This window comes from Lemur catta, chromosome 24 (genome assembly GCF_020740605.2).
Source record: "Lemur catta isolate mLemCat1 chromosome 24, mLemCat1.pri, whole genome shotgun sequence".
In the NCBI taxonomy this organism is placed as follows: Eukaryota; Metazoa; Chordata; class Mammalia; order Primates; family Lemuridae; genus Lemur; species Lemur catta.
The window spans coordinates 3,901,784-3,924,205 of NC_059151.1; the positions used below are offsets into that span (position 1 = coordinate 3,901,784).

Sequence of the window (22,422 nt, forward strand, 5' to 3'; positions counted from 1 at the left end):
TCTCTTCTGATGACTGGAAAAATGTTCTGAAATGATTTGTTCATCCTGGATCCTGACCACTGTTGCTAAAAACTCATCTTACAGATTACTCTACAATTCCCCACCTGTAAGGCTACAGAGGACTTCTTAGCTCACACAGTGAAGCAGAACAATTCTCATTATTTCTGCTTCAACAGATAATCTTTTCTTTCCATCAAAAGTGGAAAGAAATGTTCATTTTTTCCAAAAGATTTTATATTAGCTTTTATTTAATGGTTCTCAACAATGGCATTTTTGGTCTATCATCCACAGTGAATTAAAAAATAGTATAATAGTAGTTAATTTCTTTAGAAGATATTTTAGTATTTCCTTTTTTCCCTTGATGATAAGTAAGTAATAAAACAGTTCATACAGGGGTAAGAAATTGTTAGAACCAAATAACCAGTTTAAGGGAATTGGAACAGTCGGAATGCAATTCAATTTCAAATAAGTTGGGAGGTTGGCAATTCTGTGACATAGGTATCAACATGCCAACATTTACGCTGGAGAATCAGAATTCCTCTTGCACACATACACACAATGCTATGGTGACACATGAAAAAAAAATTGGATGATATCTCTTTTGTAATTAGTTTCTCCTAAATGAATGATATATGCTTCACTTTGTCTCCCAGAGACCTCACACATCCCCAGTTTACAATTTCAACCAGACACTAGAATCAGGATTGTATGTTACATTCAGGATATTATGTGGATCTCACAGTTTCTGTAAACATAGGAAAGGTCTGTGGATTTCAGGAGCGTGTCTGGGAATGGAAGTGTGTCGGGTGTGAGAGGGGTAGATGGGCTCACCATGGACAAAGGCAAGAGAAAGGAAATTAATAAAGGCAGGTGGGGAGAGAAGACAAATCAATGCAAGAATAGATCTGCAAGAGAAGTAGTACATTACAGACTCAAGTAAACAATGGTATCTCAAAGCCTAGGTTGAGGACAAGGAAGGGACAACCGTATTTGTGTGCTGTAATTGCAGTGTCCCCGCACATGGTACAGTGGTCACTGGAAGAAGAAAGATAGGAATACACCATCCCTTTTTTGCCCCTTCACCTTGCTCTTTGTTAGCCTGAATATGACTTTATTTCCCTCAACTATCAACGAAAAGACTAATCTTAGGAAAGTCCAAAGCTAACATTTTGAAATTCAGATGTCCCTTTACTGATGAATGTGCTGATAAATCTGTTCTAACACTGGATTAAAAATTTTACTTGGGGACGCTTCATTTATTGAAGTGTATTTTCAGTTACTAATCTAAGACTGAGGATGACTTCCGTCTCATAGAAGGAGAAGCAGAGGCCCAAAATGTCCTATAAAACATGCTACGACATTTTTAGAAGATTTTAAAATCTTTCTGTGACAATCTGTTAACTTCTTGGGCAAAACGCTGCTTTGAATCTATTCTGGGGGCCATTAAAAGTATTTCAGTTTCCTCTTACAGGCAGTCCTCACTTACTGTGGGGGTTTTATCTGAAGTAAGATGCAACTACCCCGAGGAGCATTTGAGCATCTGAACTGAGAATCTCAGTCAGGAACACTTTCTCATGTTAATATTCTACAATTTTCCATCAAAGAAAGGGAGCCAGAAATCGCTTCACTGTCTTCCTTTCCTGTTAAATTTAGATTTACAGCAATTATCTTAATATTAGAATCTTTACTCTACCATGTGTATTAGTATTGCTGCCACAACAAATCACCATAAACTTAGCTACTTAAACAGCACAAATGTATTATATTATGATTCTGTAGGTCAGAAGTCCTACACAGGTTTCTCTGGGGTGAAAGCAAGATGTTGACAGACTGAGTTCCTTTCTGGAGGGGCTGACGGAGCTCATTTGGGTGTTGGCAGATTTCAGTTCCTTGGGGGTGTAGGACTGAGGTCTCCACGTCCTTGCTGATTGTCGGCTGTCAGCCATTTCTGTCTCTAGAAGCCAGCCGCACTCCTTGGCTCAGGGCCTCACTTCCTCCATCTTCAAAGCCAGCAACGTGAGTCTGTCTCATATTTCTCATCTCCTCTTCATCTTCTCCTATTGCATCTCTCTGACCCATTCTTCTGCCTTCCTTTTCCACTTTTAAGTGCTCCTGTGATTATATTGGTCCCATCTGGTATTCCAGGATGATCTCCCCATAATGAGGTCCTTAATCTCAATCATATCTGCAAAATCCCTTTTGCCACACTGAATCCAAGGATTCTGGGGATTGGAGCCTAAGCATCTTTGGAGGACCATTATTCTGCCTACCACACCATGAAACTATTTTATGCCACAAAGAGGTTCACCTCATCTCTGCACCACAAAAATAAAGTAAAAATAAAAAATGCCTTTATCTGTTTACCTGTTTAAATATGTTTACTATTTGAAAGGTTTGGCTCATTGCCAAAAATATCAAAATGTTTAATCTTTCAAATTGCAAAAACCAACTACTAGTTGACATCAGGAAAGATGGAAGTTTACCAGGTGAACTTCAACAAAAGCCTTGGTGAATTTGGCAAATGAGATTTAAATCCTAGTATTTAGCAAGTACAACAGCAGTGCAATTCTGCATTTGCATCGACTAAGTACTCAGACTGAACTTAAACCACCTGTCAAAAGGAAGTGAGCCATATTTTCAAATAGGTTTATGAAATATTATAATATAAAACAAAGGTTTAAAAAATAATAAAAGCTATCCATTGCTATCACTAAAATATTGCCAATATTTCAAATGAGTAAAAAAAGAAGTTTAAAATGAAAGATATTTTAAATGTTTATTTCATCCTCATCTCACCCCTTAAAAATACTTGTGTTTTTAAATGGACATTGTAAATATAGCAGTAACAAATAAATATATAAATAAAAATCCTTTAAAAATAAATAAATATACATATATAAATATAAGTATACATATTCAGGGTGCATGTCCTAAATTTTTACTTACTGGTGTGAGCCATCAAAATAATTAAAAATTATTACACTAATAAGTTCATGTTAAATATATTTGGTTGCTACATTCCAAATTAAACTTTCTAAAAATATACTTATCAATTAATCTGATATCATTACTTTTGCAGGAGTTTTATAACAGCAGAATCAGACCTAGATTTTTCATGATTTCAATCAGCCACTCAAAAATGTCATAAGAGAATAGTTACTAAGGAGCCCAGAATCTTCCCATTTTGGAAACATTAAGCAAACATGTTTAAAATGCTACTTTTTCTAAATCAGTAACTTGATTTTAAACATTGAACTTTAAAAGTCACGGGAACATTTAAAATATCATTTATCCCTCTCTAGTAGGTAGGGGTTTTTATTCACTATTAAGACATATCCCCTCATTTCTTTTTGTGAAACATAAAAATAAAAATTCTTTAAATACATGAGCAATAGCTATAAAACCTCTTGTTCTCTTAATTTCTTTATGGTTCTTGTGTCATATAATACATTAATTTTCTTGTGCCAGTACGTCACAAGCCAAGTTGTACATCGTTAGCAGGTATGCAATGAATAACAGATAATTCTCATAATTTTATTTTTTAAGGATTATTTTCCCCTCCCGAGTCATGCTATTTATTTCTTCGGGCTTTGTTTGTTAGTGTATTTGTATCTAGTAGATGCACACAGTACACTCCCTTTAAAAATACAGCATTCGTTCTACTTACCAAACTATTCCCTGAGCCCCAGAGCCAATAGGCTTCAGATTCTGGTAGCGCTTGAGAACTGTGAAGGTTGAGTCTCCCACTTCCACGCTGTAGAACTGGTTGTCAACTTTGCTTTTGCTCATGTTGTAATGTTTGGCAATATATGACACATCCACTTGTTTATCGAATCCCTGTCAAATAGAAGGACAACAAAAACATGAAGACGCAAACAAGCTGAAATGATGAGATGTAGAGAAGCGTGTTTTTTAATGATTATTAATACTTAGCCATCTATCATCTAGTTCATGAAGTTCACATAGGAAAAATTACGTATTAATCCACACAAGATTACCTGGAGTAAAAGAGCTTAGAAAAACAATGCAAAGGGATCTTTTTCAATATCAAAACTATTTATAATAGAATAATCTTAGATTTGATTCACATATAATCTTTCCAGAAGTGTCCCATTAAAACAATTCACCTGTGGAACAAACATCTACTAAACATGTACTGTCTCAGAGACTATATCAAGGTATTTCACGATGCAAGTAAATAAGACAGAGGGGGTCATGGACCATCATATGAGGAAGAATGAAAGATTGTATCTACAGCCCTACCTCAGAAAAAAACTAAGTTTTAATTATTTTAATTAGGTAAATTTGAATTAAACAGTGTTAACTTATGTTCTCATTAATACCAAAAATACCATTATCCTGTATTAAGCACAGAAAAAATTTAGTTGCGATTAAGATTCTTCTAAAATGCTACATGACACTATTTTTTGAAGGCTTAGATTTTAAATATCTCAATTGTTGCATGCTTTACTTATCTTTAAGAGAAGTTTTTAAAAATAAAAAAAAAGTGGAATTGGAATGTTCCTAACACAAAGAAATGATAAATGCCTGAGGTGATGGATACCCCAATTACCCTGATTTGATTATTACACACTGTATGCCTGTATCAAAATATCACATGTACCCTATAAGTAAACACAAGTACTATGTTCCCTTAATAATTAAAAAAAAGAGAAGTTCATCTATCAATCATATTTAGCAATTGAAGAGTTTGTCTTTAAAATTTTGAATGATTATATATATAATGTAAATATCCATTACCCATGATTATTTATCCATAAATGATATTATATTGCACTTTAAGACATAAATATTATGGATACTCTAGCTAGAAGGGACCTCACAGAATATCATCTAGCCCATTCCTTGGGGCACACTGGTGGATGCCTACCCAACAGTGATCCTCTCCTTCTTCTTGCTGATATTGTTCAGATTTTAAGCACCCACATTTTCTGTGGGTTCCTCCCCAATACCAGCAATTGGAAATTAATCAATTAACTTAATCCAGTTGTTCTCCTTAGAGATGGCATTAACCCATTGGGGCATTTGGGACATTTTGTGGAATGCCACAATGATGGTAGATGTGGCTTGTGTTTATTTGGCTTGTCATCACTCTTGTTCACACACATACAAACACACAATTTTCTTTCAAATATCTTCTTTATACCCAGTTTTGAATTAAGCTTTAGGTGTAATCCAGAAGCTGGAGAATACATTCTTGAAAGTATCTCAAATAACTGGTAAAAGTCTATTTTAATTATTAGTTAAGCAGTAAGACATGGAGATAATAACACTGGAAATTTTCTTGGGTTGATGTCATAACCAAAAATCTGATGGCAAATGTGTTGTATTGAAGAGCTTCCCCCAGATTCCATCTGTGCCCCAAGCCTACAAATGTAAATTGAATTTTGAAAAGTTCAGGACATATTTAATTAGTGTATTTTATCCTTCAACTTCCATACAGTCTTCCTTGTCAGGACTATAAAGTTCAAATATAAATTTTCCTCTATAAACTATGCCTATGAAAATAAGCCATTAAGATCACTACAGGAAAATACTATGAACACTAAAAATCACTTGTCTCTAGTTAAATGTTTGAGTATTTCCTGAGTTCAGGTCATAGGATAAGATAGCTGATAATTTGAACTCAAGAAGGGAAAAACCAAAAATTCATGTCAGGAAGGCACGATTAGCCAATACTTAGTTTCAGGCAGAGATTCTGAAGTTTTAACATGGATCAGAACTATCTGGGGGTATTATAAAACGTTGATTTCTGAACCCCGATGCATAGTTTCTGATTTCACTGGGACTAGAGTAAGGGCCAAGAATCTGTATTTCTAACAAGTTCCGCACTTTGAGAATCACTGTTTTAGAGACGAGTAGATATAAGAAATGTCACCATTGAAGGAGAGCTAATTGGAGAAATAAAAACGTAAAGCAATGCAGATCAACAAGTAAACAAAAGATGTGGGAGTTAAAAATAATGTCATGGAAGACTCCTTGGTATTAGTACCTCTTTAGCAGGCCCAGAGATATTTTCCCATCTCATAGGTACAATATAGTACCTGATCAATGTTATTTCAATTAGCTCGTGACAATAAGCACCTCATCATCTATTTATATTAAATTTATACTAAAACATTTGAGAAGAATGTATGAAACTCATGGGGATTTATAAATGTTCATCAAAAGTATCCTTCCAGGAAAGAAATTAATATGTTGATTAAAAGTTAATTATAAGGAAGGAATATTATATTTAAAATATTATAAATCACCACAGTGGTAACTTTTGGAAATCAATATGGTTCCAGAATAACTATATGTTAGAACAGTCTATTCAATTGATTTAAATTATTTTTAAAAATTCATTTTTTCATTTAATATTACACTTACATTTAAATGATTCAATGTTATTTCTATGCAGATATAATCAAATTTCCTTGGCAAACATTCCAAGTGAAGTCATATCACATCCCCCATCTGCCAAAAATTTAAAATGAAATTAAAAGCATTTACTGCTATTGGCATTTTGGTAGGCAGAGAGGAAATCTGAATATAATCTGTTCTGTAAAAAGACTGTATTTTGTACAGACCTGTGAGAAAGGATATTATGCAAAGAATTCCATCACCAATTCAGTTGCAAGCCTATGGCCATGGAATTTTGCAAAGAAAAATGCTCCATATTACTGATCTTATCCTGCAGGTATCCAAAGCCTCAATTGTACTTTTCTCAAATATAATAACATATACTCCTGAAGCACTCCTCCCTTGTTTTCATTTGTGGATGACTGTCCTCTGTTACCGGTAGTTTCTGAGCTTTAAGAATTTTTAGAGGTTCAGTTTTCTTAGTTTCTTTTGAATAATGTAGCTGAAAATAGCACCAAACCTGGATCAGTTATGTACTTAATAGCTGTGAAACCTTGGGAAAGCCATTTTATTATTTCATTCATTTATTATTGATATCCTGCATAGCTTCATAAAGGATTTGTACAACTCAACATAAAAGATATAAAAACAATAAAACCATTAAATCCAGTTTTAAGAACAAACGTCAGATAAAGTAGGCTGGGAGGTAACCGTTTTACCAGAAGACTTAAGTTATGAACATCTACTGCCTTGAGCACAAAACTTAGTGACATGCTTCTGGAAACCCAAAGGGAAAAAATAATGACAACAACAAAACCACAGTGAGTGGCAAATTTGAATTCATTGATCTCATAAAATATAGCATACTAATTCATAGGAAAGATAAAATTTTCTTTAGCACTTAAATTCAGGAAGAATGTATTCAATAGTTCTTTATATATAAACTTGGAATCAAACAACAGGCAGTAGATAACAATATTTTTTAATGAAAGACACAGAAACATATTTTATATGAGTTATATGATATCACCTTTCAATAAGGCAAGGAGAGAAGAAAGGTGAACCAGTATTAATGTTTACCTACTAGCAGTGTGCTCTGCATTCTGTTAAACAGTATAAAGTGCACACTCAAAACAGATGACAAAAGTAGCATACAGAACTGTTTATTAATTAGCTCAAAGTCTTAGAACTATTAATTAGTGATACCAATGAATATAAATTAATGTTTTTCCAACTCCACAACATGTGACCTTTTTAACTAAACCATATACTAGTTCCATTTTAGTTCAGCTAAAATGATTCAGAAAAGTGATGTGGTTTTCTCAGGATAAGGTGAGCTACACAAATAAAGCTTAGAAAATCAAGAGAAATAAATGAATGGCATGTCTTCCTCTACAAATTCCTTCATTTATCAATCGTCTCCACATAAAGTTTAAACGTAACTGAACATTAAATAATTCAAGATTAAAGTAGACAATCGCATGTGGTAATGGAAAGCTGGATTTTCAGAGCTACCATGAAATGTAAAGAGCCTAATTCCACTCATTTGTTAAATATTTACTGAGCACCTACTGTGTGTCAGGCACTATTGAAGGTGCTGTGGATATGAAATTGATCTATCTCAGTAAGACAAACAAGGTAATTAGCTACAAAATGCACCTTCAGAAAACTAGCCAATGTGTTGGATATACTTCTAATATTGTCATTTGGATACGGAAAACTATCTGCCAAAAGTCGTGATTCTGCTTTTGGAGCAAGAGACATTGAGCTGTTCATTCTCATGGTTGACCGGCAGACCGAGTGGCTTCATGATGACATTCCGAGATCAGTATAAAGTCAGCAGAACCAGTGCCTGCTATTCTGTTTGTTGTGGCAGAAAGGCACGTGCTCAATCCACTTCAAATCTGAATCAAACTATTTACCTATGAATTTTAAAGGGAGACAATAATATTAATGATATTTTGGATTAGATTTTGTTCTGTTAAGAGTACACTTCCCCGCTGTTTCTTGAAGTATTACTCTCTAAGGAGGATTACATTATGGAATCTATTTCACTTTTATATTAGTTGGCCCAGAGATGGTTACTCTGTGGAATCAATGACTTATAAAAAATCAATAATGCGGCAAAAATTTTAAGACTTAAATTATATTTAATGATTATTTTCAATTACGTAAAAAAGCATAAAACAGTAATCAATAGTAGAGCAGGTATGGCTTCTGCCTGCTTGTTTTTTATGTATAAAGGAAGAAAACTAGTACTGCTTGAATACCTACTAGGCACAGAGCTAGTATTAGGATCAGGCAATCTGCTACATGTCTAATAAATCATTTCATGTAAGAATTAATATTCTAATTTTGCAAATGAGAAATTCTAGATTGAGAACACTTCAGCATAGGGTAAAAATTCAGCTGTTCATTTAACTGTCTGGCTTTGAATCTTGACTGTGAGATCTTGGGCAATTTCTTTATAACCTTAGCCTTGGTTTCCTTATTTATGAAATGAGGATAAAAATCTACTTTTGGGTTAAATGAGGTAAGCTATGTAAAGCTCTTAGCATGGTACAATGTTACAGGAAACTCTCAGTTTATCACCATCATTATTATTACTATAATTATCATTATTATTCAGAAGTTCGATATCATTTAAAGATACATAGCTAAATAGAGTTTTAAAACGCTCTGAACGAAAGTTAGCCTAATTCCTGAGCCATAGTGCCATTCCAAGGCACTATGATACTGCTACAAAACCCACATTTAACCAACAGTGTTCAGAATGGTCAGGTATCAAAATATTTTTTCTGTGTTTTCATTTGTGGTACAGACAGTGCTCGACAAATGTGCCCCACTACATTTTCCAGCCTGCCTTGCAGTTGTAGTTGGGGCCATGTGACAATTGCTGGCTCACAATCCACAAACAGAAATGCCAGGTGTCACCTAAATGCAGAGGCAGTTAAAAAGTGATATACTTCCATAATTCAGCTCTTCGCACACTCTGGTGTCTCAGCCAGCACATCACAGGATGACAGGAGCCTCAATTTCCTGAGTCATACGATGGCAGAAACCTAAGTTCCTGAGTCACCAGATAGAGGAGAGCCCTTGCTAATTTGAAATGGAATTTGTGTGATGGGAAATGAACTTTTGTTCTGATAAGTCAGAACTTAATATTAAATTGTCCCTTAGAATAGCAGTCCCCAACCTTTTCAGGGGTTATTTTCTTTTCTTGTGTTTTGTTTGGGTTCTTTATAGATTCTGAAAATGAGTCCTTTGACAGATGTACAGTTTGCGAATATTTTCTCCCATTCTATAGTTTGCCTGATTACTTTGTTGATTATCTCCTTTGCTGTGGAAAATCTTCTTAACTTAATTAAGTCCAATTAATTGATTTTGTTGCTGCTGTATTTGCCCTTAGGGTCTTAGTCATAAATTCTTTGCCTAGGCCTATGAGATCTGTTGGGAAAGTATCCAGCCATGTGATATGAAAAATAGAGACATTTACTGAGGAAGATACAAGAGACAAGAAACAATGTACGTAGGACAATGACGCCTCCGTCCCCTTCAAAGTAGGCACCTTGGGACCTCACACAGTTCTCCCCGCATCTCTCAACCTGACCCATACAAGTTCAACATTCTCAGGTGCTCTGCTTGCTACAGGCCTTGGAGAACATGGATCACTTTCAATAGATTTTTGCCCATCTTTGAAGCATTTGCACCACACTTTTATTTGCTCTGCACTTGCTGCATCGTCCCCGGAAGCCTTCTGAATCACCCAAATAGTTTCCATGGAGCAATGTTCAAGCTTAACGCAAAATTTGATGTAGATTCATTCAGTCATTTTAAATGCTACCTCACACACAGTGCACATGCTCGGTCAACAGCATCTAGCGCCCCTCAGACCAGCAGTGAAGACGTCGCTGTTCACACACGCACATCACAGACTACTCTCCCTGGCTGCCAAATTACATCGATGCCTCACAAACCGTTCTCACTATATTAACAATGACTGGATACTTTCCAGACAGCCCTCGTATATCTAGGAGAGTTTTTCCTATGTTTTCTTCTAGAATTTTTATGGATTCATGCCTTACATTTAAGTCTTTAATCAATCTTCAGTTAATTTTTATATACGTCAAGAGATATGTATCCCATTTCACTCTTGTGCGTGTGGCTATCCAATTTTCCAGGCACCATTTGTTGAATAGGGCATCCTTTCCCCGGTGTGTATTTTTGTCTGTTTTGTTGAAGATCAACTGGTAATAACTATATAGCTTTTTTTTCTGGGTTCTCTATTCAGTTTATTCAAACTGTAGCCATAGCCACAAAGAGTTTCTGTGTCATAACCAAAAGAACGACCAGTCTGAGCTCAGTCCCTTTTATTCCTAGTGCTACTCAGACTTATGTTTTGTTGATTAATTACTTTGAACCCTCTGTGTCTCAGGCTTTCTCAAAATCAGAAAATCATTAAAATTATTCATAACTAAATCATCAAGAAATATTTAGAGAGGACAGTAAGTTAATAACTGTTAGATAATGTTAGGTGCATACTGATTTGTGATTAGCAAAATAACCCAAACATAATTAAATCTATTGATATATATTTGTAAGATGCGAAGATGTTGAAAGATTGATTTGATTTTGAAAGGCAAGCAAACAAATTTCGCCTTGTGAAGTAGTGTTTTCTGCTAAGTTTTTATTTTCCCTCTTTTATTCAAAAAAAGCATCTATTGAACAGTTACTGAAGTAAAATAAACTTCTGGGTTTGGGAGTTAAGAAGGATGCCCTGGTCGTGCCTCTGAGCACCACTGACTGGGGAAAACACAAACCAGCAAACCTAAGGGTAATGCACACGGGATGAGATAAATGCTGTAGACACCCGTGGGAGTGTGTGAGGTTTCCAACACACATTATTTTTCGTGAATATATTCCCTCGTTAAAACCCTGACTCATCTGTTCAGTACAGCAGAGTTCCAAAAATATTTTTCACAGATTTTTTTAAATTCATAGAGTGAAATGAAATAGCTCTGTCCCTCTGTTCAGTTGAAAAAAGAAAGCTAAGACTGCTTACCTGTATCTCAGGAGGATCAATAATTTTTGCACTTTAAATTCCCTGTAGGTCTATATCTTTGTAGAGGATTCATACCACTGCAAGCTAAAGATTATTCTTTTATTGTCTACCATTACAAAGAAAAATTTCTCCCCAGAATGTAACAAGAAATCTCTTGCCTGCAAATGCTGCTTGGTTGGGTTAAAAAAAAATAAGAGTTGCTTAAAAAAAGCCAGTGATTCCCATATTCTTAAATAATTCAATTAAGAATTAAAGTTAAAACTATTATAGATAATGTACATATTTTCTGTTGATAGATACTATCCAGGCAATTTTATTTTCTATATTTTCTGCGACTTCTTATGGACAACAATGAAAAAACGTAGAAATATGACATAATGAAAAAAGCCACAAGAGATCTGGATACACTTGATCACTAATTAATTATTGATAATTACTTAAGGTCTTTAGTACTATCTGTGGGCAAAAAGTTGGGAGCAATCTTAGCCCTGCTGGTGATCAGTTTAAACACCATAGCATATAAAATACCTGTGAGATGCCCTATGAAATGAGATGCTTCCAAGGAACATAGCTTGAAAGTAAAACCCAGTAAGATAATTCTCCCTCTAAAAGTAAATACACTATTTTCTTGAAATTGCTAAAGAAGTAAATGAGGCACAGAGCTATAGGAAAAATAAAAATAAATGTTATTATCAAAAAAGTTCTACATGTCAAGTCCATAAAATGCTCCAAGTCACAACTAGAAATATTCTGCTTACTATGATATTTTTTAGATTTTTTAAGTGTTATGTAATATGCATGTATATTGTCTATGCATTAAAAGTTCATAGTAAGCAAGAGACTCCAGAGTCACAAAGAAAGCTCATGCTTCACTTCTCTTCATTCCTTTGCTTTAAAAGAACTCTCCCTAGGAACATTCTGCACCCATACCCAAATGTTGGAAGTTGATTTGAAAAATAACTTCAACCTACACAAAGCCTTTTTGGATTTAAGAAGAATGGCTGAAATTTTAAGACTTTTTTATTGATAATTTTTGAGGTTCAGACTTAATCTTGAAATATGTAAAAACATGAACTTCATTTTTTGGTTTTTGTGTGGTTGGTTTTCTCAGCGTTAATACTCATAGTAAATGGCTACCGTAACAGAGGCTAGGGAAATAGCTCACAGTCACACGCAGCTTGTAAGTGATGGGGCCCAGATATTTAACCCAGAAATTCAGGTCTGCTCATTTCCACCAGAGGACAGCAACTGATTACATAAACAGAACATACATCATTCATTCATTCATTAAGCAAATATTTGGTGAGCGCCTACCCTTATGCCAGGTACTATCATGAGGGCTGCAGCACAGCAGCGAACAGGAGATGAAATTCTACTGGTGTGCCAGTTGCTGGGGAGGAAAGTAGGGGGAAAGGGACTTATTTGTCATATTTCCTCATTTCCATAATGTAAATATGCCTGTCATGACAGATTTCAAGCTACCAACCTGACGTCATTGAACTTGAATTTGGAAAGAGACATGCATATTCAACCTGTGAGCCTGTGTGAGCCGGCTCCAGCAAGACACTAATCCCTGTCCAAGTGCAAAATGCTTTCTTGTAGAGAGAGAGGAGCAACATACCAGAGGGCAACGTATGTAGTATGTCAGATACTGATTAATGTTATGGAGGGGGGAAAAAGGCAGAAAAGATGGGTAGGAAGGGACAATTTTAAATGGAATAGTCAGGAATGACTCCCTTAAAAATGACATTTGAGCAAAGCCCTGAAGATCATGAGTGGGCCAAGTAGATAATACAGGAAAAACATTTCAGGGGACGGGGTTCTAGAGGGATAGATGATAAAGGCTTCAGTATTTATTAAAAGGATTTTGATTTTTACCAAGTGAGATGAGAAGACATTGGAAGGTTTTCCTGTTTTGTTTTGTTTTGAGTCAAGAAGTGACATGTTCTCACTTACATTTTTCAAAGATCACTCTTGCTGATGTCTTGAGAATCAACCATTTAAGGGCAGGCAAAAGTGGAAGCTCTTACAGTAATTCAGGCAAGAGATAAGGGTAGCCTGGATCAGGGTGGTAGTGGAGAGACAGTGAGAAGGGGTGAGATTCCAGATATTTTTAAAATGTAGAGTTGACAGAATTTGCTGACATATGGATGTGAGGTATGTCCCAAAAGATGATTCCAAGGATTTTGTTCTAAGTGGAAGGATGCATTTACTGAATTGGAGCAGACAATGGGATAAGCAATTTTGGAGGAAAAATCGGGTTTGATTTGGAATGTGTATCGTTTGATATGCCTGTTAAACATCTAAGTGGAGATGTCAAACAGGCAGTTAAGTATATGAGTCCAGTTTCAGGAAGGGATTTGGATTGGAGATAAAACCGTGGGAGTATTCAAGATAATGGTATATTTCAATCACTGGGACTCAGTGGGAACACCAGGAGAGTGAATGTAAATTTATTTAAAATTTAGCCATCTATTTAACAAGCACATGTTCCAGCACTGTTCTCAGTTCTTTGCAAGGAAAAACTCATGTAATTCTCATAACAACCTTAGGAGTTGGGTACTATTATTTTCCTCTCTTACAAAGAAGGAAACTGAAGCGTAGAGAGGTGAAGTAGCTTGTTCAGGTTCACAAGTAAATGGCTAACAAGTGTTAGATCTGGAATTTCTAATCAAGGCTGTCTAAGAGCCAAAGTTTTTGTCAGAGAATTTGTCTAAAGGCCTGAGACTTTAGGAACAATATTTACAGGTTAAGGAGATGAGACAGATCAGTAAATCTTATTCATAGCGGGTAACACATTTGACTTTCCCACAGAAATTCTAACTATGCTCAGTAGACACAGAGAATAGATACAAAAATAATGCTTTGTTTCTCTTCATGCTTTTCTTTATTTTCTATAACAAGCAAATATTAATTATAGAACCAGGAAAGACTGCATTAAAATAAAAGAAACAGAAGAGTTATTTTTTAAACCTTGTTTCAATGGGTGCATGTCATTCTCTGCTTACAACACAGCTGAATGAAAAGATACGATGATAATCACTACTAAAAAACTGAAGTGAAGCTCCCTCCTGGGAGTATGAATAGAGTTGGCAAATCATTTACCATCCAAACTATAATAATTCTTGAGAGTAAAAGTGAGCACTATCAATTATACCATGACAACAGGTTTAAGCTAGAACTACTGTAAACATACATGCAGTTGTCTGCAGGTGCCTCTTCCTTACGAATAGAGTTTACATGAATACAAGGGGGCACTGTCTTATCTGATCCATGCATGTTACCAACTGTTGTTGCCATCTTCTTACTGTTCCTTGTGGGTTAAATATGCCTTTAGTTGTCATTATTGTTATTTAGTCTTTTTACTAACTACTTGTTAGAACTGGATATCAGAAAACAAACTGAGCACTACCTGTATGCTGTTATGGGTGGGTATTGGAGATAACTATTTAGGGCTCATGAGTGCTTAAGATGAGAAATAATAATTCAGTAGTGCCCCCCCCTTTTCCCTGGGGGATACATTCTAAGATCCCCAGTGGATGCCTGAAACCGTGGATAGTACTGAACCCTATACATATACATCCATGTTAAAGTTTAAGTTATACATCAGGCACAGTTAGAGATTAACAACAATAACTAGTAATAAAATAGAACAATGAAGTAAAATAAGAGTTACTTGAACACAAGCACTGTGATACCACGACAGTCAAACTGCTAACCGAGGCACCTTCTAAGTCTGTGGTCCCCAAACCCCAGGCCACGGACCAGTCAGTACCAGTCCATGGCCTCTTAAGAATCTGGCAGGACGACCGCCGGAGCTCCACTCCCCCTACTCTGCCACAGTGGAAAAATTGTCTTCCATGAAGTGGTCCCTGACACCAAAAAGTTTAGGGACCGCTGTGCTAAGTGATTAAAGGGCAGGTAGCATCTACAGCATGAGTATACTGGACAGAGGGACGATTCACATCCCAAACAGGATAGAGAGGGACAGCAGGCGATTTCATCATGCTACTCAGAACAGCATGCAATTTAAAATTTATGAATTGTTTGTTTCTAGAATTTTCCATTTAATACTTTTGGGCCACAGTGGATCATGAGTAACTGAAACTTTAGAAAGTAAGACCACAGATAAGGGAGGACTACTATGCACACTACAGCTATTTTGATGATTAAGCCTCATTTCAAGGATTTAAAAGAAACACTAAAAACTCTACATATAAATATACAATGATTTAATAAGAAATCACTTTACTCAATCATTAAATACTATATTTATAATCATTCAATAAAATATCTTTATTTCTATTCTAACTTAAATGAACTGGAAAAAAATCTTAAGTATCCACTTTTACTTCCTAAGCTACTTTTAAGATTATATAAATACTAGTTTTACTGTGGAATATATGCAAAATGGCATGGAAAAATGGAAATACAAGGGAATATACTGTACCTTGTTTTACCTGTAAGGAACACACACCTGACAAAAGGCAATTTTCACATCCAAGGTTGGTTCACTGCAGTAGTATAAGAAATGGAGGCTCATAAATACCTGCAGGAAAAAAATGGGTCATGAATTTCCAAGTCACTGACTTTTCATTACTTAATAGCATAGATTTTAACATAATTTGAATTATACACAAGATGTTATACACAAAATATATTCAACATAATCTTTACCCGGACAAATATGAGGTATTTTTCAAAATTTTTAAATATAAAATAATAAAATAAGGTAAAAATTTCCTATATTTTATGGTGATCAATGTCATCGCAATCATAAAATTGAAAGAAATTGGATACATCTAAGTTAAAGTGAAGTACATCCTATTGTACAGCACTGAGTTCTTGGCATCTAATTAAAAAAATAACTCAAACATATGCTCAAGAAAATATATAGAAATATGTTTATTATAGAATAAAAGTACTATTAAATATATAATTTACATAGAATTCTATATAGGACTTGGAATAATTAGATTAGCGCTTGGTATATTCATAGAAATTTATCAAACATGATGTTGAGTGGTAAAAACAGCAAGTTCGTAAGGGTATGAAGATCACTATATTAGTGTAAAATCTTTAAATATACAAAAATGAAAATATATATTTCTTTTAAGTACAAATAACCACAGAGTAAAAAAAATTGAGCATCATATATTATCTTTTTAATCTTGATGGGAAGTACAAAGATTTCAATTATATTATTTTCTCTATGTTCAAAATATTTTATAATTTTGTAAAGTTTTAAGAGGAAAAAGTTAACTAATGGTGGTAATGCCAAATTAGTTACTGGGTTATTTGGGAATGATGCAACATCATCAGAGAAACCCCACTGACATTCTATTCAGTTCAATTAAACATGCTTTTTTGAATGCATACTGTGTGCAAGACAATTCTGTGAGATTTAACTATTTTAAATACACTACCAGTGCAAGACTTCTGTTTCTAGCAGTATAATTGATTAAACATCCTGAAAATCACTCTCAATGCAAAACTCCTAAAAATGTTAGATGAAATATACAAAACATCTTTTAAAATGCACAGATGAGCTGCCAAAAAAAGGCAAGAAAAGTTCTGAGAAGTTGAAAACAATGTGAAAGGATACATGTAGAGAAGCAAATGAGCTGAAGTTTCTGCTTGTCCAAGGCCATCTGCTGATGTCTGATGACAAGGCTTAGACCCACCTATGGTGCAAAGTCACATCGAAGACACAATTGAGCCTACTAGAGGAATTATTTAATAAACTTCAGGAGGAAGAAAAATCATCCCAGGAGGAAAAAAGGTCTGAATTGTAAGAAAAGATGTTTTGCATTGGAACTTGATGTGCAGATTTTTCAAAGTTAAGGAAGATGAATGGACAAGAATATATAAGATATTCCTGAAGAAGAATTAGATGAGTGTTTGCCTGGGGTCCGGGAAGGAATTGCTCTATCAGACATTAAGATCTACTATAAAGCTGTAATAAGTAGAAATATGTGGGATTGATACAGAGAGAGACTATCAATTAATAAAATAGCCTAGAGACAGACACATACATACATGGAAACCTGATTATGTTAAGGACTGCATTGCAGACATCTGAGGAAAGAAACTATACATTAAGTCATGCTGAGCTGATTGGTCATTTGTATGGGGGGGAAGCAGATCTCTGCTGAACAACAATTCTCCAAGGGCCTCTCACATTTCCGCATGTTTTTCAAACAGAAGCACTGGCTGTCTTTGTTCCCGAATATCTTCTCAAGGATGATTATACAGCAGGCGGCCTTGAAAGACAGAGACAGTACCTCCCTTTGCTACAAAGGGTTAGTTTGATTACTATCCAGTAGAATAAAAATAAAGTCTCTTTGGGGCAAAGGTTACGTGTGCTTACTGCCCATTATAAAAGATTTTGATTCCCTAAGGTTTCTCTTCAATAATGCAACCCACTGTGTGTGCATTGTCACCTTACCTTCTTTGCATCACCCTGTGGGAACCAGGGCACAAGGAACTGGCATGAATGCTGACACTCTAGCTGCTGTTATTGCTGTGAGTAATGAAGACCCTGTGTCTGACCCAGGAATCTTGTGTCTCCTGCCGGTACCCATGAACCCATGGCAGGCTAACTTGTGAGTCTGCAAGCATAGTAACATCTCGACTCTCTAGAATTCTTGATGATCCCTACCTCAAGTTGTACACAAAAAATAATTCCAGATGGATTAAAAACTTCAGGAAAGGTCAAACTTTAAATAATACACAAGGAAATATGGTTGACTATGTCTGAGAAATACATCATATATAATATATAAATATATTAAGTTTAAAGAAAATTATTGATAAAAATATATTAAAATAATGTTTATGAAAAGATGTGATAATCTTTTTTTCCTTAATTGCTCCTAATATTCATGTATTTGGGGCCTGAACCTAGACACAAGTATTTTACTTATTTCTAAAACATCCTGTACAGAATTATATTAACATAGAGAAATAAACTTTTTGATCATCCTCATAATTTGTAACATTAAAATATTTCTTGAATTATTTCTAATTGGTTCAACAGGTATCACTTGTTCAGGTTTCACGATCAATCACTAAAGCCATTTGTCCAGGTAAAGTACCCAAACCATTATTCTTTGCCTAGTTACATCTTTTTCTTCAACATTTCTCAATATATTTTGTCATTATACTTATCAAGGAGTATACAACTCAGCTCCTTAGTTTCTGGAAGAAACCCTGTGTACCACCACCATAGCCATCACCCTACATACAGAATACTCAGCATGTAACATCTTTATATCCCACATATGTGTACTCATTTCTAGGTTGCTGTGTGTACATGTGTGAATTATACGTGGTCTTTTTTTCTAAATATTTACTGGAAAAGAAGATGATATTTTTCCCTTAATGAGTCCCCATTAAGATAATATTTGTAAAACACCGAATACATTATCTTATGTATAGTAAATGCTACATATGGGCTTTTATATGTACAGCTTGATAGATAAGTAAATAACATTTCACATCACAGAGGATAAATACATATTGACTGCAAGCCCCAAACTAAAAATAGCAATGGAATGTTGTTCACAAAATCATTTTGATTTTTATTTAGAATTACTTATGAAGCGAAGTAGAATTATTTATAATATGAATAATCATGTTTAATATTAACCTCATTTTACAACAAACATTTATTCAAATTCCCATCACATTGATTCATTGAAAAATATATATTCATTCTATAAATATTTATTAGTGTCAGTATTAGTCACTGTTACTGGAGACTCCACGGACTAAAACTCAAAGATAAAAAGCCAAAATTAGTGCTTTTAAGGAATTATTAAAGTATTGTACATGTTATGTAGGTTTATTTTTAAATCCTAAAAGTTCACAATTTTCTATTAAAGTTTTTAATTTTTTTAAGGATGGTCCCTTAAAATATGTTTATTATGACACAGATGGGCATAATAATAAGCCTTAAGCAAGAAAAAGAAATAAAACTTTGGGCAATTAATTTAAAAGGCAAAATGAAATCTTAATTCCCCTGAACAAGTAGTATTATTGCTTTAATTATGCATCTCAGAATAACTAGGCCAATAGGGGCTATTAATTAGGTGAAATGTTAACTTGAATTCTGGAGAGGTGCTGAACTTACACGAACAAATCCATCCCTTAAGTGACGTGGAAAAATCTAACAATATAATGAGCCGAATAAATTCAGAGGTCACTCTATCTTCCAGTCACTTAGCAACTGAATTGTAGTGAAGAGGGCAAGAGGGAAATGATTTGTAAAAATAAGTAACCATAAACTCTGTAGTAGAGATAAGTGAAAAGGAGGCTGGAAGTGGAAGCAGCTTTATCCAGGGCTTCAAGCCAACTCTTCTTGCAGGCAGGAATTTGTCACCACACAAAAGCCTCAGATACAAGGTTTACCTCTCTTCCCTTTTATCCATACATCTCTCTGTCCCCTCCACTTTCCTTTTTCTGTTGATAAACTTCATGAGCACACATGTGCTTTTGCACACATGGTGCCTAAGCAAAGACTAAGACCCCGTAATACAGTACAGCTTGCAGACCAGTATAAAAACAAACTAACTACCAGTCAGATGTGACTGCCCAAGATTTCTTCCTCCTGAGGCAGTGATCAAATCTATAGGTTATCTGGGGGTCACTACAGTGGCGGCAGTGGGTGACGGGACTGGGCGGTGATTATGGATGTGCAGAAGCAGAAGAGTCCAGGATGGGCCCTTCAGGCTCCTGCAAACGCTTTGTCTACTTTGGTGCTTGGCTGGTCCTCCAGCCATTCAGAAGGCCTATGCACCACCTAATGTCCTTTTACTAAATTCGTTTCTGCTCGACCCAAAAGAACAAGAAAAACACTTTTGCAGAGAAGAGATTTTACAGAACAAGAGAAGATCCAGTTAGAACCAACATAGAGACTCTCCCAGTCAATAGTTAAAGATTATCACTAGTTCTTTAATGGAGAGAAACTGTTCCTTCATTATTCTACTGTATGTTAATCTTGTTAGGAAAATTGGTTTGGCGTTCTCCACAAATTCTGTTATCATCTTCTTAATATCCTGAGTTAATGACACCATGTAGGTTTTCCTTTTTTACATACGGCATTAGGAATGGACAATTAAAATCAGTATTATGTTATCCAGATGGATAAACCTATAAAAGTACAAGTGAGGACATCCTTTACTTGCTGTGAGAAGATTTTAAATTCAATATAGATAGTCCTAGACTAAAGGCTGTTAGAATAAGCTACCAACATATGGAAATGTTCAGCTGCAAAATGCAGAGTAAAATTTCCCCAGAAATCCATCTCTTCACAGATTCAACATTTAAGAACAACATTAGCCTGCTTTGCTAAAGCATATCCAACATTTTCCCAGCCTCCTTACTTTAAGCCACATTTAATCTCTTATTCAATTTTGCTTTTTGTTTCTTAAAATCTATATGTCAATGTATTCATTTGATAAAACAAAATGTTTCCAATTAAGTTTCAAATAACCTCTAGTTGTTTAATTATTTCAATTTTGAAATTCTTTATTAAGAATCATTAATATTTTGTTGAAATATTAAATTTTTAAAATATTTTTGTTGAATAGTCCCAAATGGGGAGATAAAACATACAAACAAACAAATTTTTTTAGGTAAACCAACTGTATAAATAGATTTTGGTCATTGATTGATCATAAAATAATTTCCACTAATAGAACGATTTAATTAATATTACATGTTATTTGACTGCAAATCCAGGCAAGTATTTAAAAACAAAAAGTGCACGTACATATGTATTTGTAGATATGTCTAATTGTGTATATAATGTTACTAAACTAGAGATGTTGGTCCTCGAGCCCACAGCAATGTTTTGTACCATTTCAGCCATAGCCCACTCTTTATCACTGTTGACTGGACTATGCTAACCCAAGGACAGACAGCTATAACCTCTGTAGTCTGGTTCAAAACTATGATCTGGGTCATGTTCCTTTCTTGGTAGTCTGGTAAGTTAAATGAAGGTGTAAGTTGTGTTTGAAAATGAGGCTATCAAAGAGCAAGAGAAAAGCCATGATGAGCCACCTGCATGTAAACAATAAAAATCATGGCTAAATTCATCAAATGCTTACCCTATGTGAGCAAAACTACGATAAATGCCTTGCAGGCACTATCTTACTTAATTTCCACAACAACCCTAGAAACACACACTGCTGCTAGCCACATTGCACAGAGAAGGACACAGAGTGGATAAGGAACTTGCCCAAAGTCACATACTTGTGTAAAATCAGAATTCAACCCCCGGCAATCTAAATCCATAGACCTTATTCTTATCCACTACACAGCACTAGCAAGTGATAAGAAAAACGGAAAACTAAGAAAAACCATAAGATCATGCTGTTTCCAAAAAAAGGAGAATCTGAAATACGAATCTTATATATCCAGTTCCCCTGAAGACTGACAATAATATACATTTTGTTCTTGGGCTCATATTGGATTTTTATATCCTCAAAACCAAATGTACCAAATAAAACATAATTAGTATGTGTACATTTATAAAGTTAACAAATTGTTTTACCTATGATTCCTTCTAAAGTTTCTAGTAGCTTACAGTTTCTAATTAGTTGGTATATATCTTTAAATTTAAACAATCCTCATGACACCAAATTCAGAAATTGAAATTAGGGTTATAATTATGAAAATTATAATTAACCATTTTAATTATAAAAGAGGTAAAATGTACCTTTTGTCTAGGACCTCAATTACAAATATGTATTTAGTAGCTATTATCACATTGTTTTAGGTCCCAAAGGTATAGCAACGGACAAAACATAAGAAGAATTCCTGCTCCCATCGAATTTACATTCTGTTGAGAACAGGCAAATTAGAAAATAAATTAAGTGTGGTGTAGAAGAAGGACCATTCCAAAAGGCAACTTCTAGCAGAATGGTGCCAAACCACAAATTCAAACTGCAAGGCCAGAGCTGAACAAGCTTGTTCACATAAATCGAAAA

At 34.9% G+C, this 22,422-nt stretch overlaps 1 protein-coding gene across 12 annotated transcripts in view; it reads right to left on the reverse strand.

Annotated features, from left to right (window-relative positions):
• MAPK10 (mitogen-activated protein kinase 10) overlaps positions 1–22,422 on the reverse strand; it is a 263,304-nt gene that overhangs the window by 72,890 nt on the left and 167,992 nt on the right. For 11 of the 12 annotated variants that reach the window (XM_045536763.1, XM_045536761.1, XM_045536767.1 and 8 more), the window contains 2 exons: positions 15,906–15,977; positions 3,668–3,837 (listed from right to left, as the gene is read on the reverse strand). In XM_045536763.1, the coding sequence (XP_045392719.1) occupies positions 3,668–3,837; positions 15,906–15,971 (236 nt within the window). In that variant the 5' untranslated portion in view covers positions 15,972–15,977. Of the gene's footprint in view, positions 1–3,667; positions 3,838–15,888; positions 15,978–22,422 lie in introns of all 12 variants that reach the window. The other variant, XM_045536768.1, reaches the window with a different exon arrangement.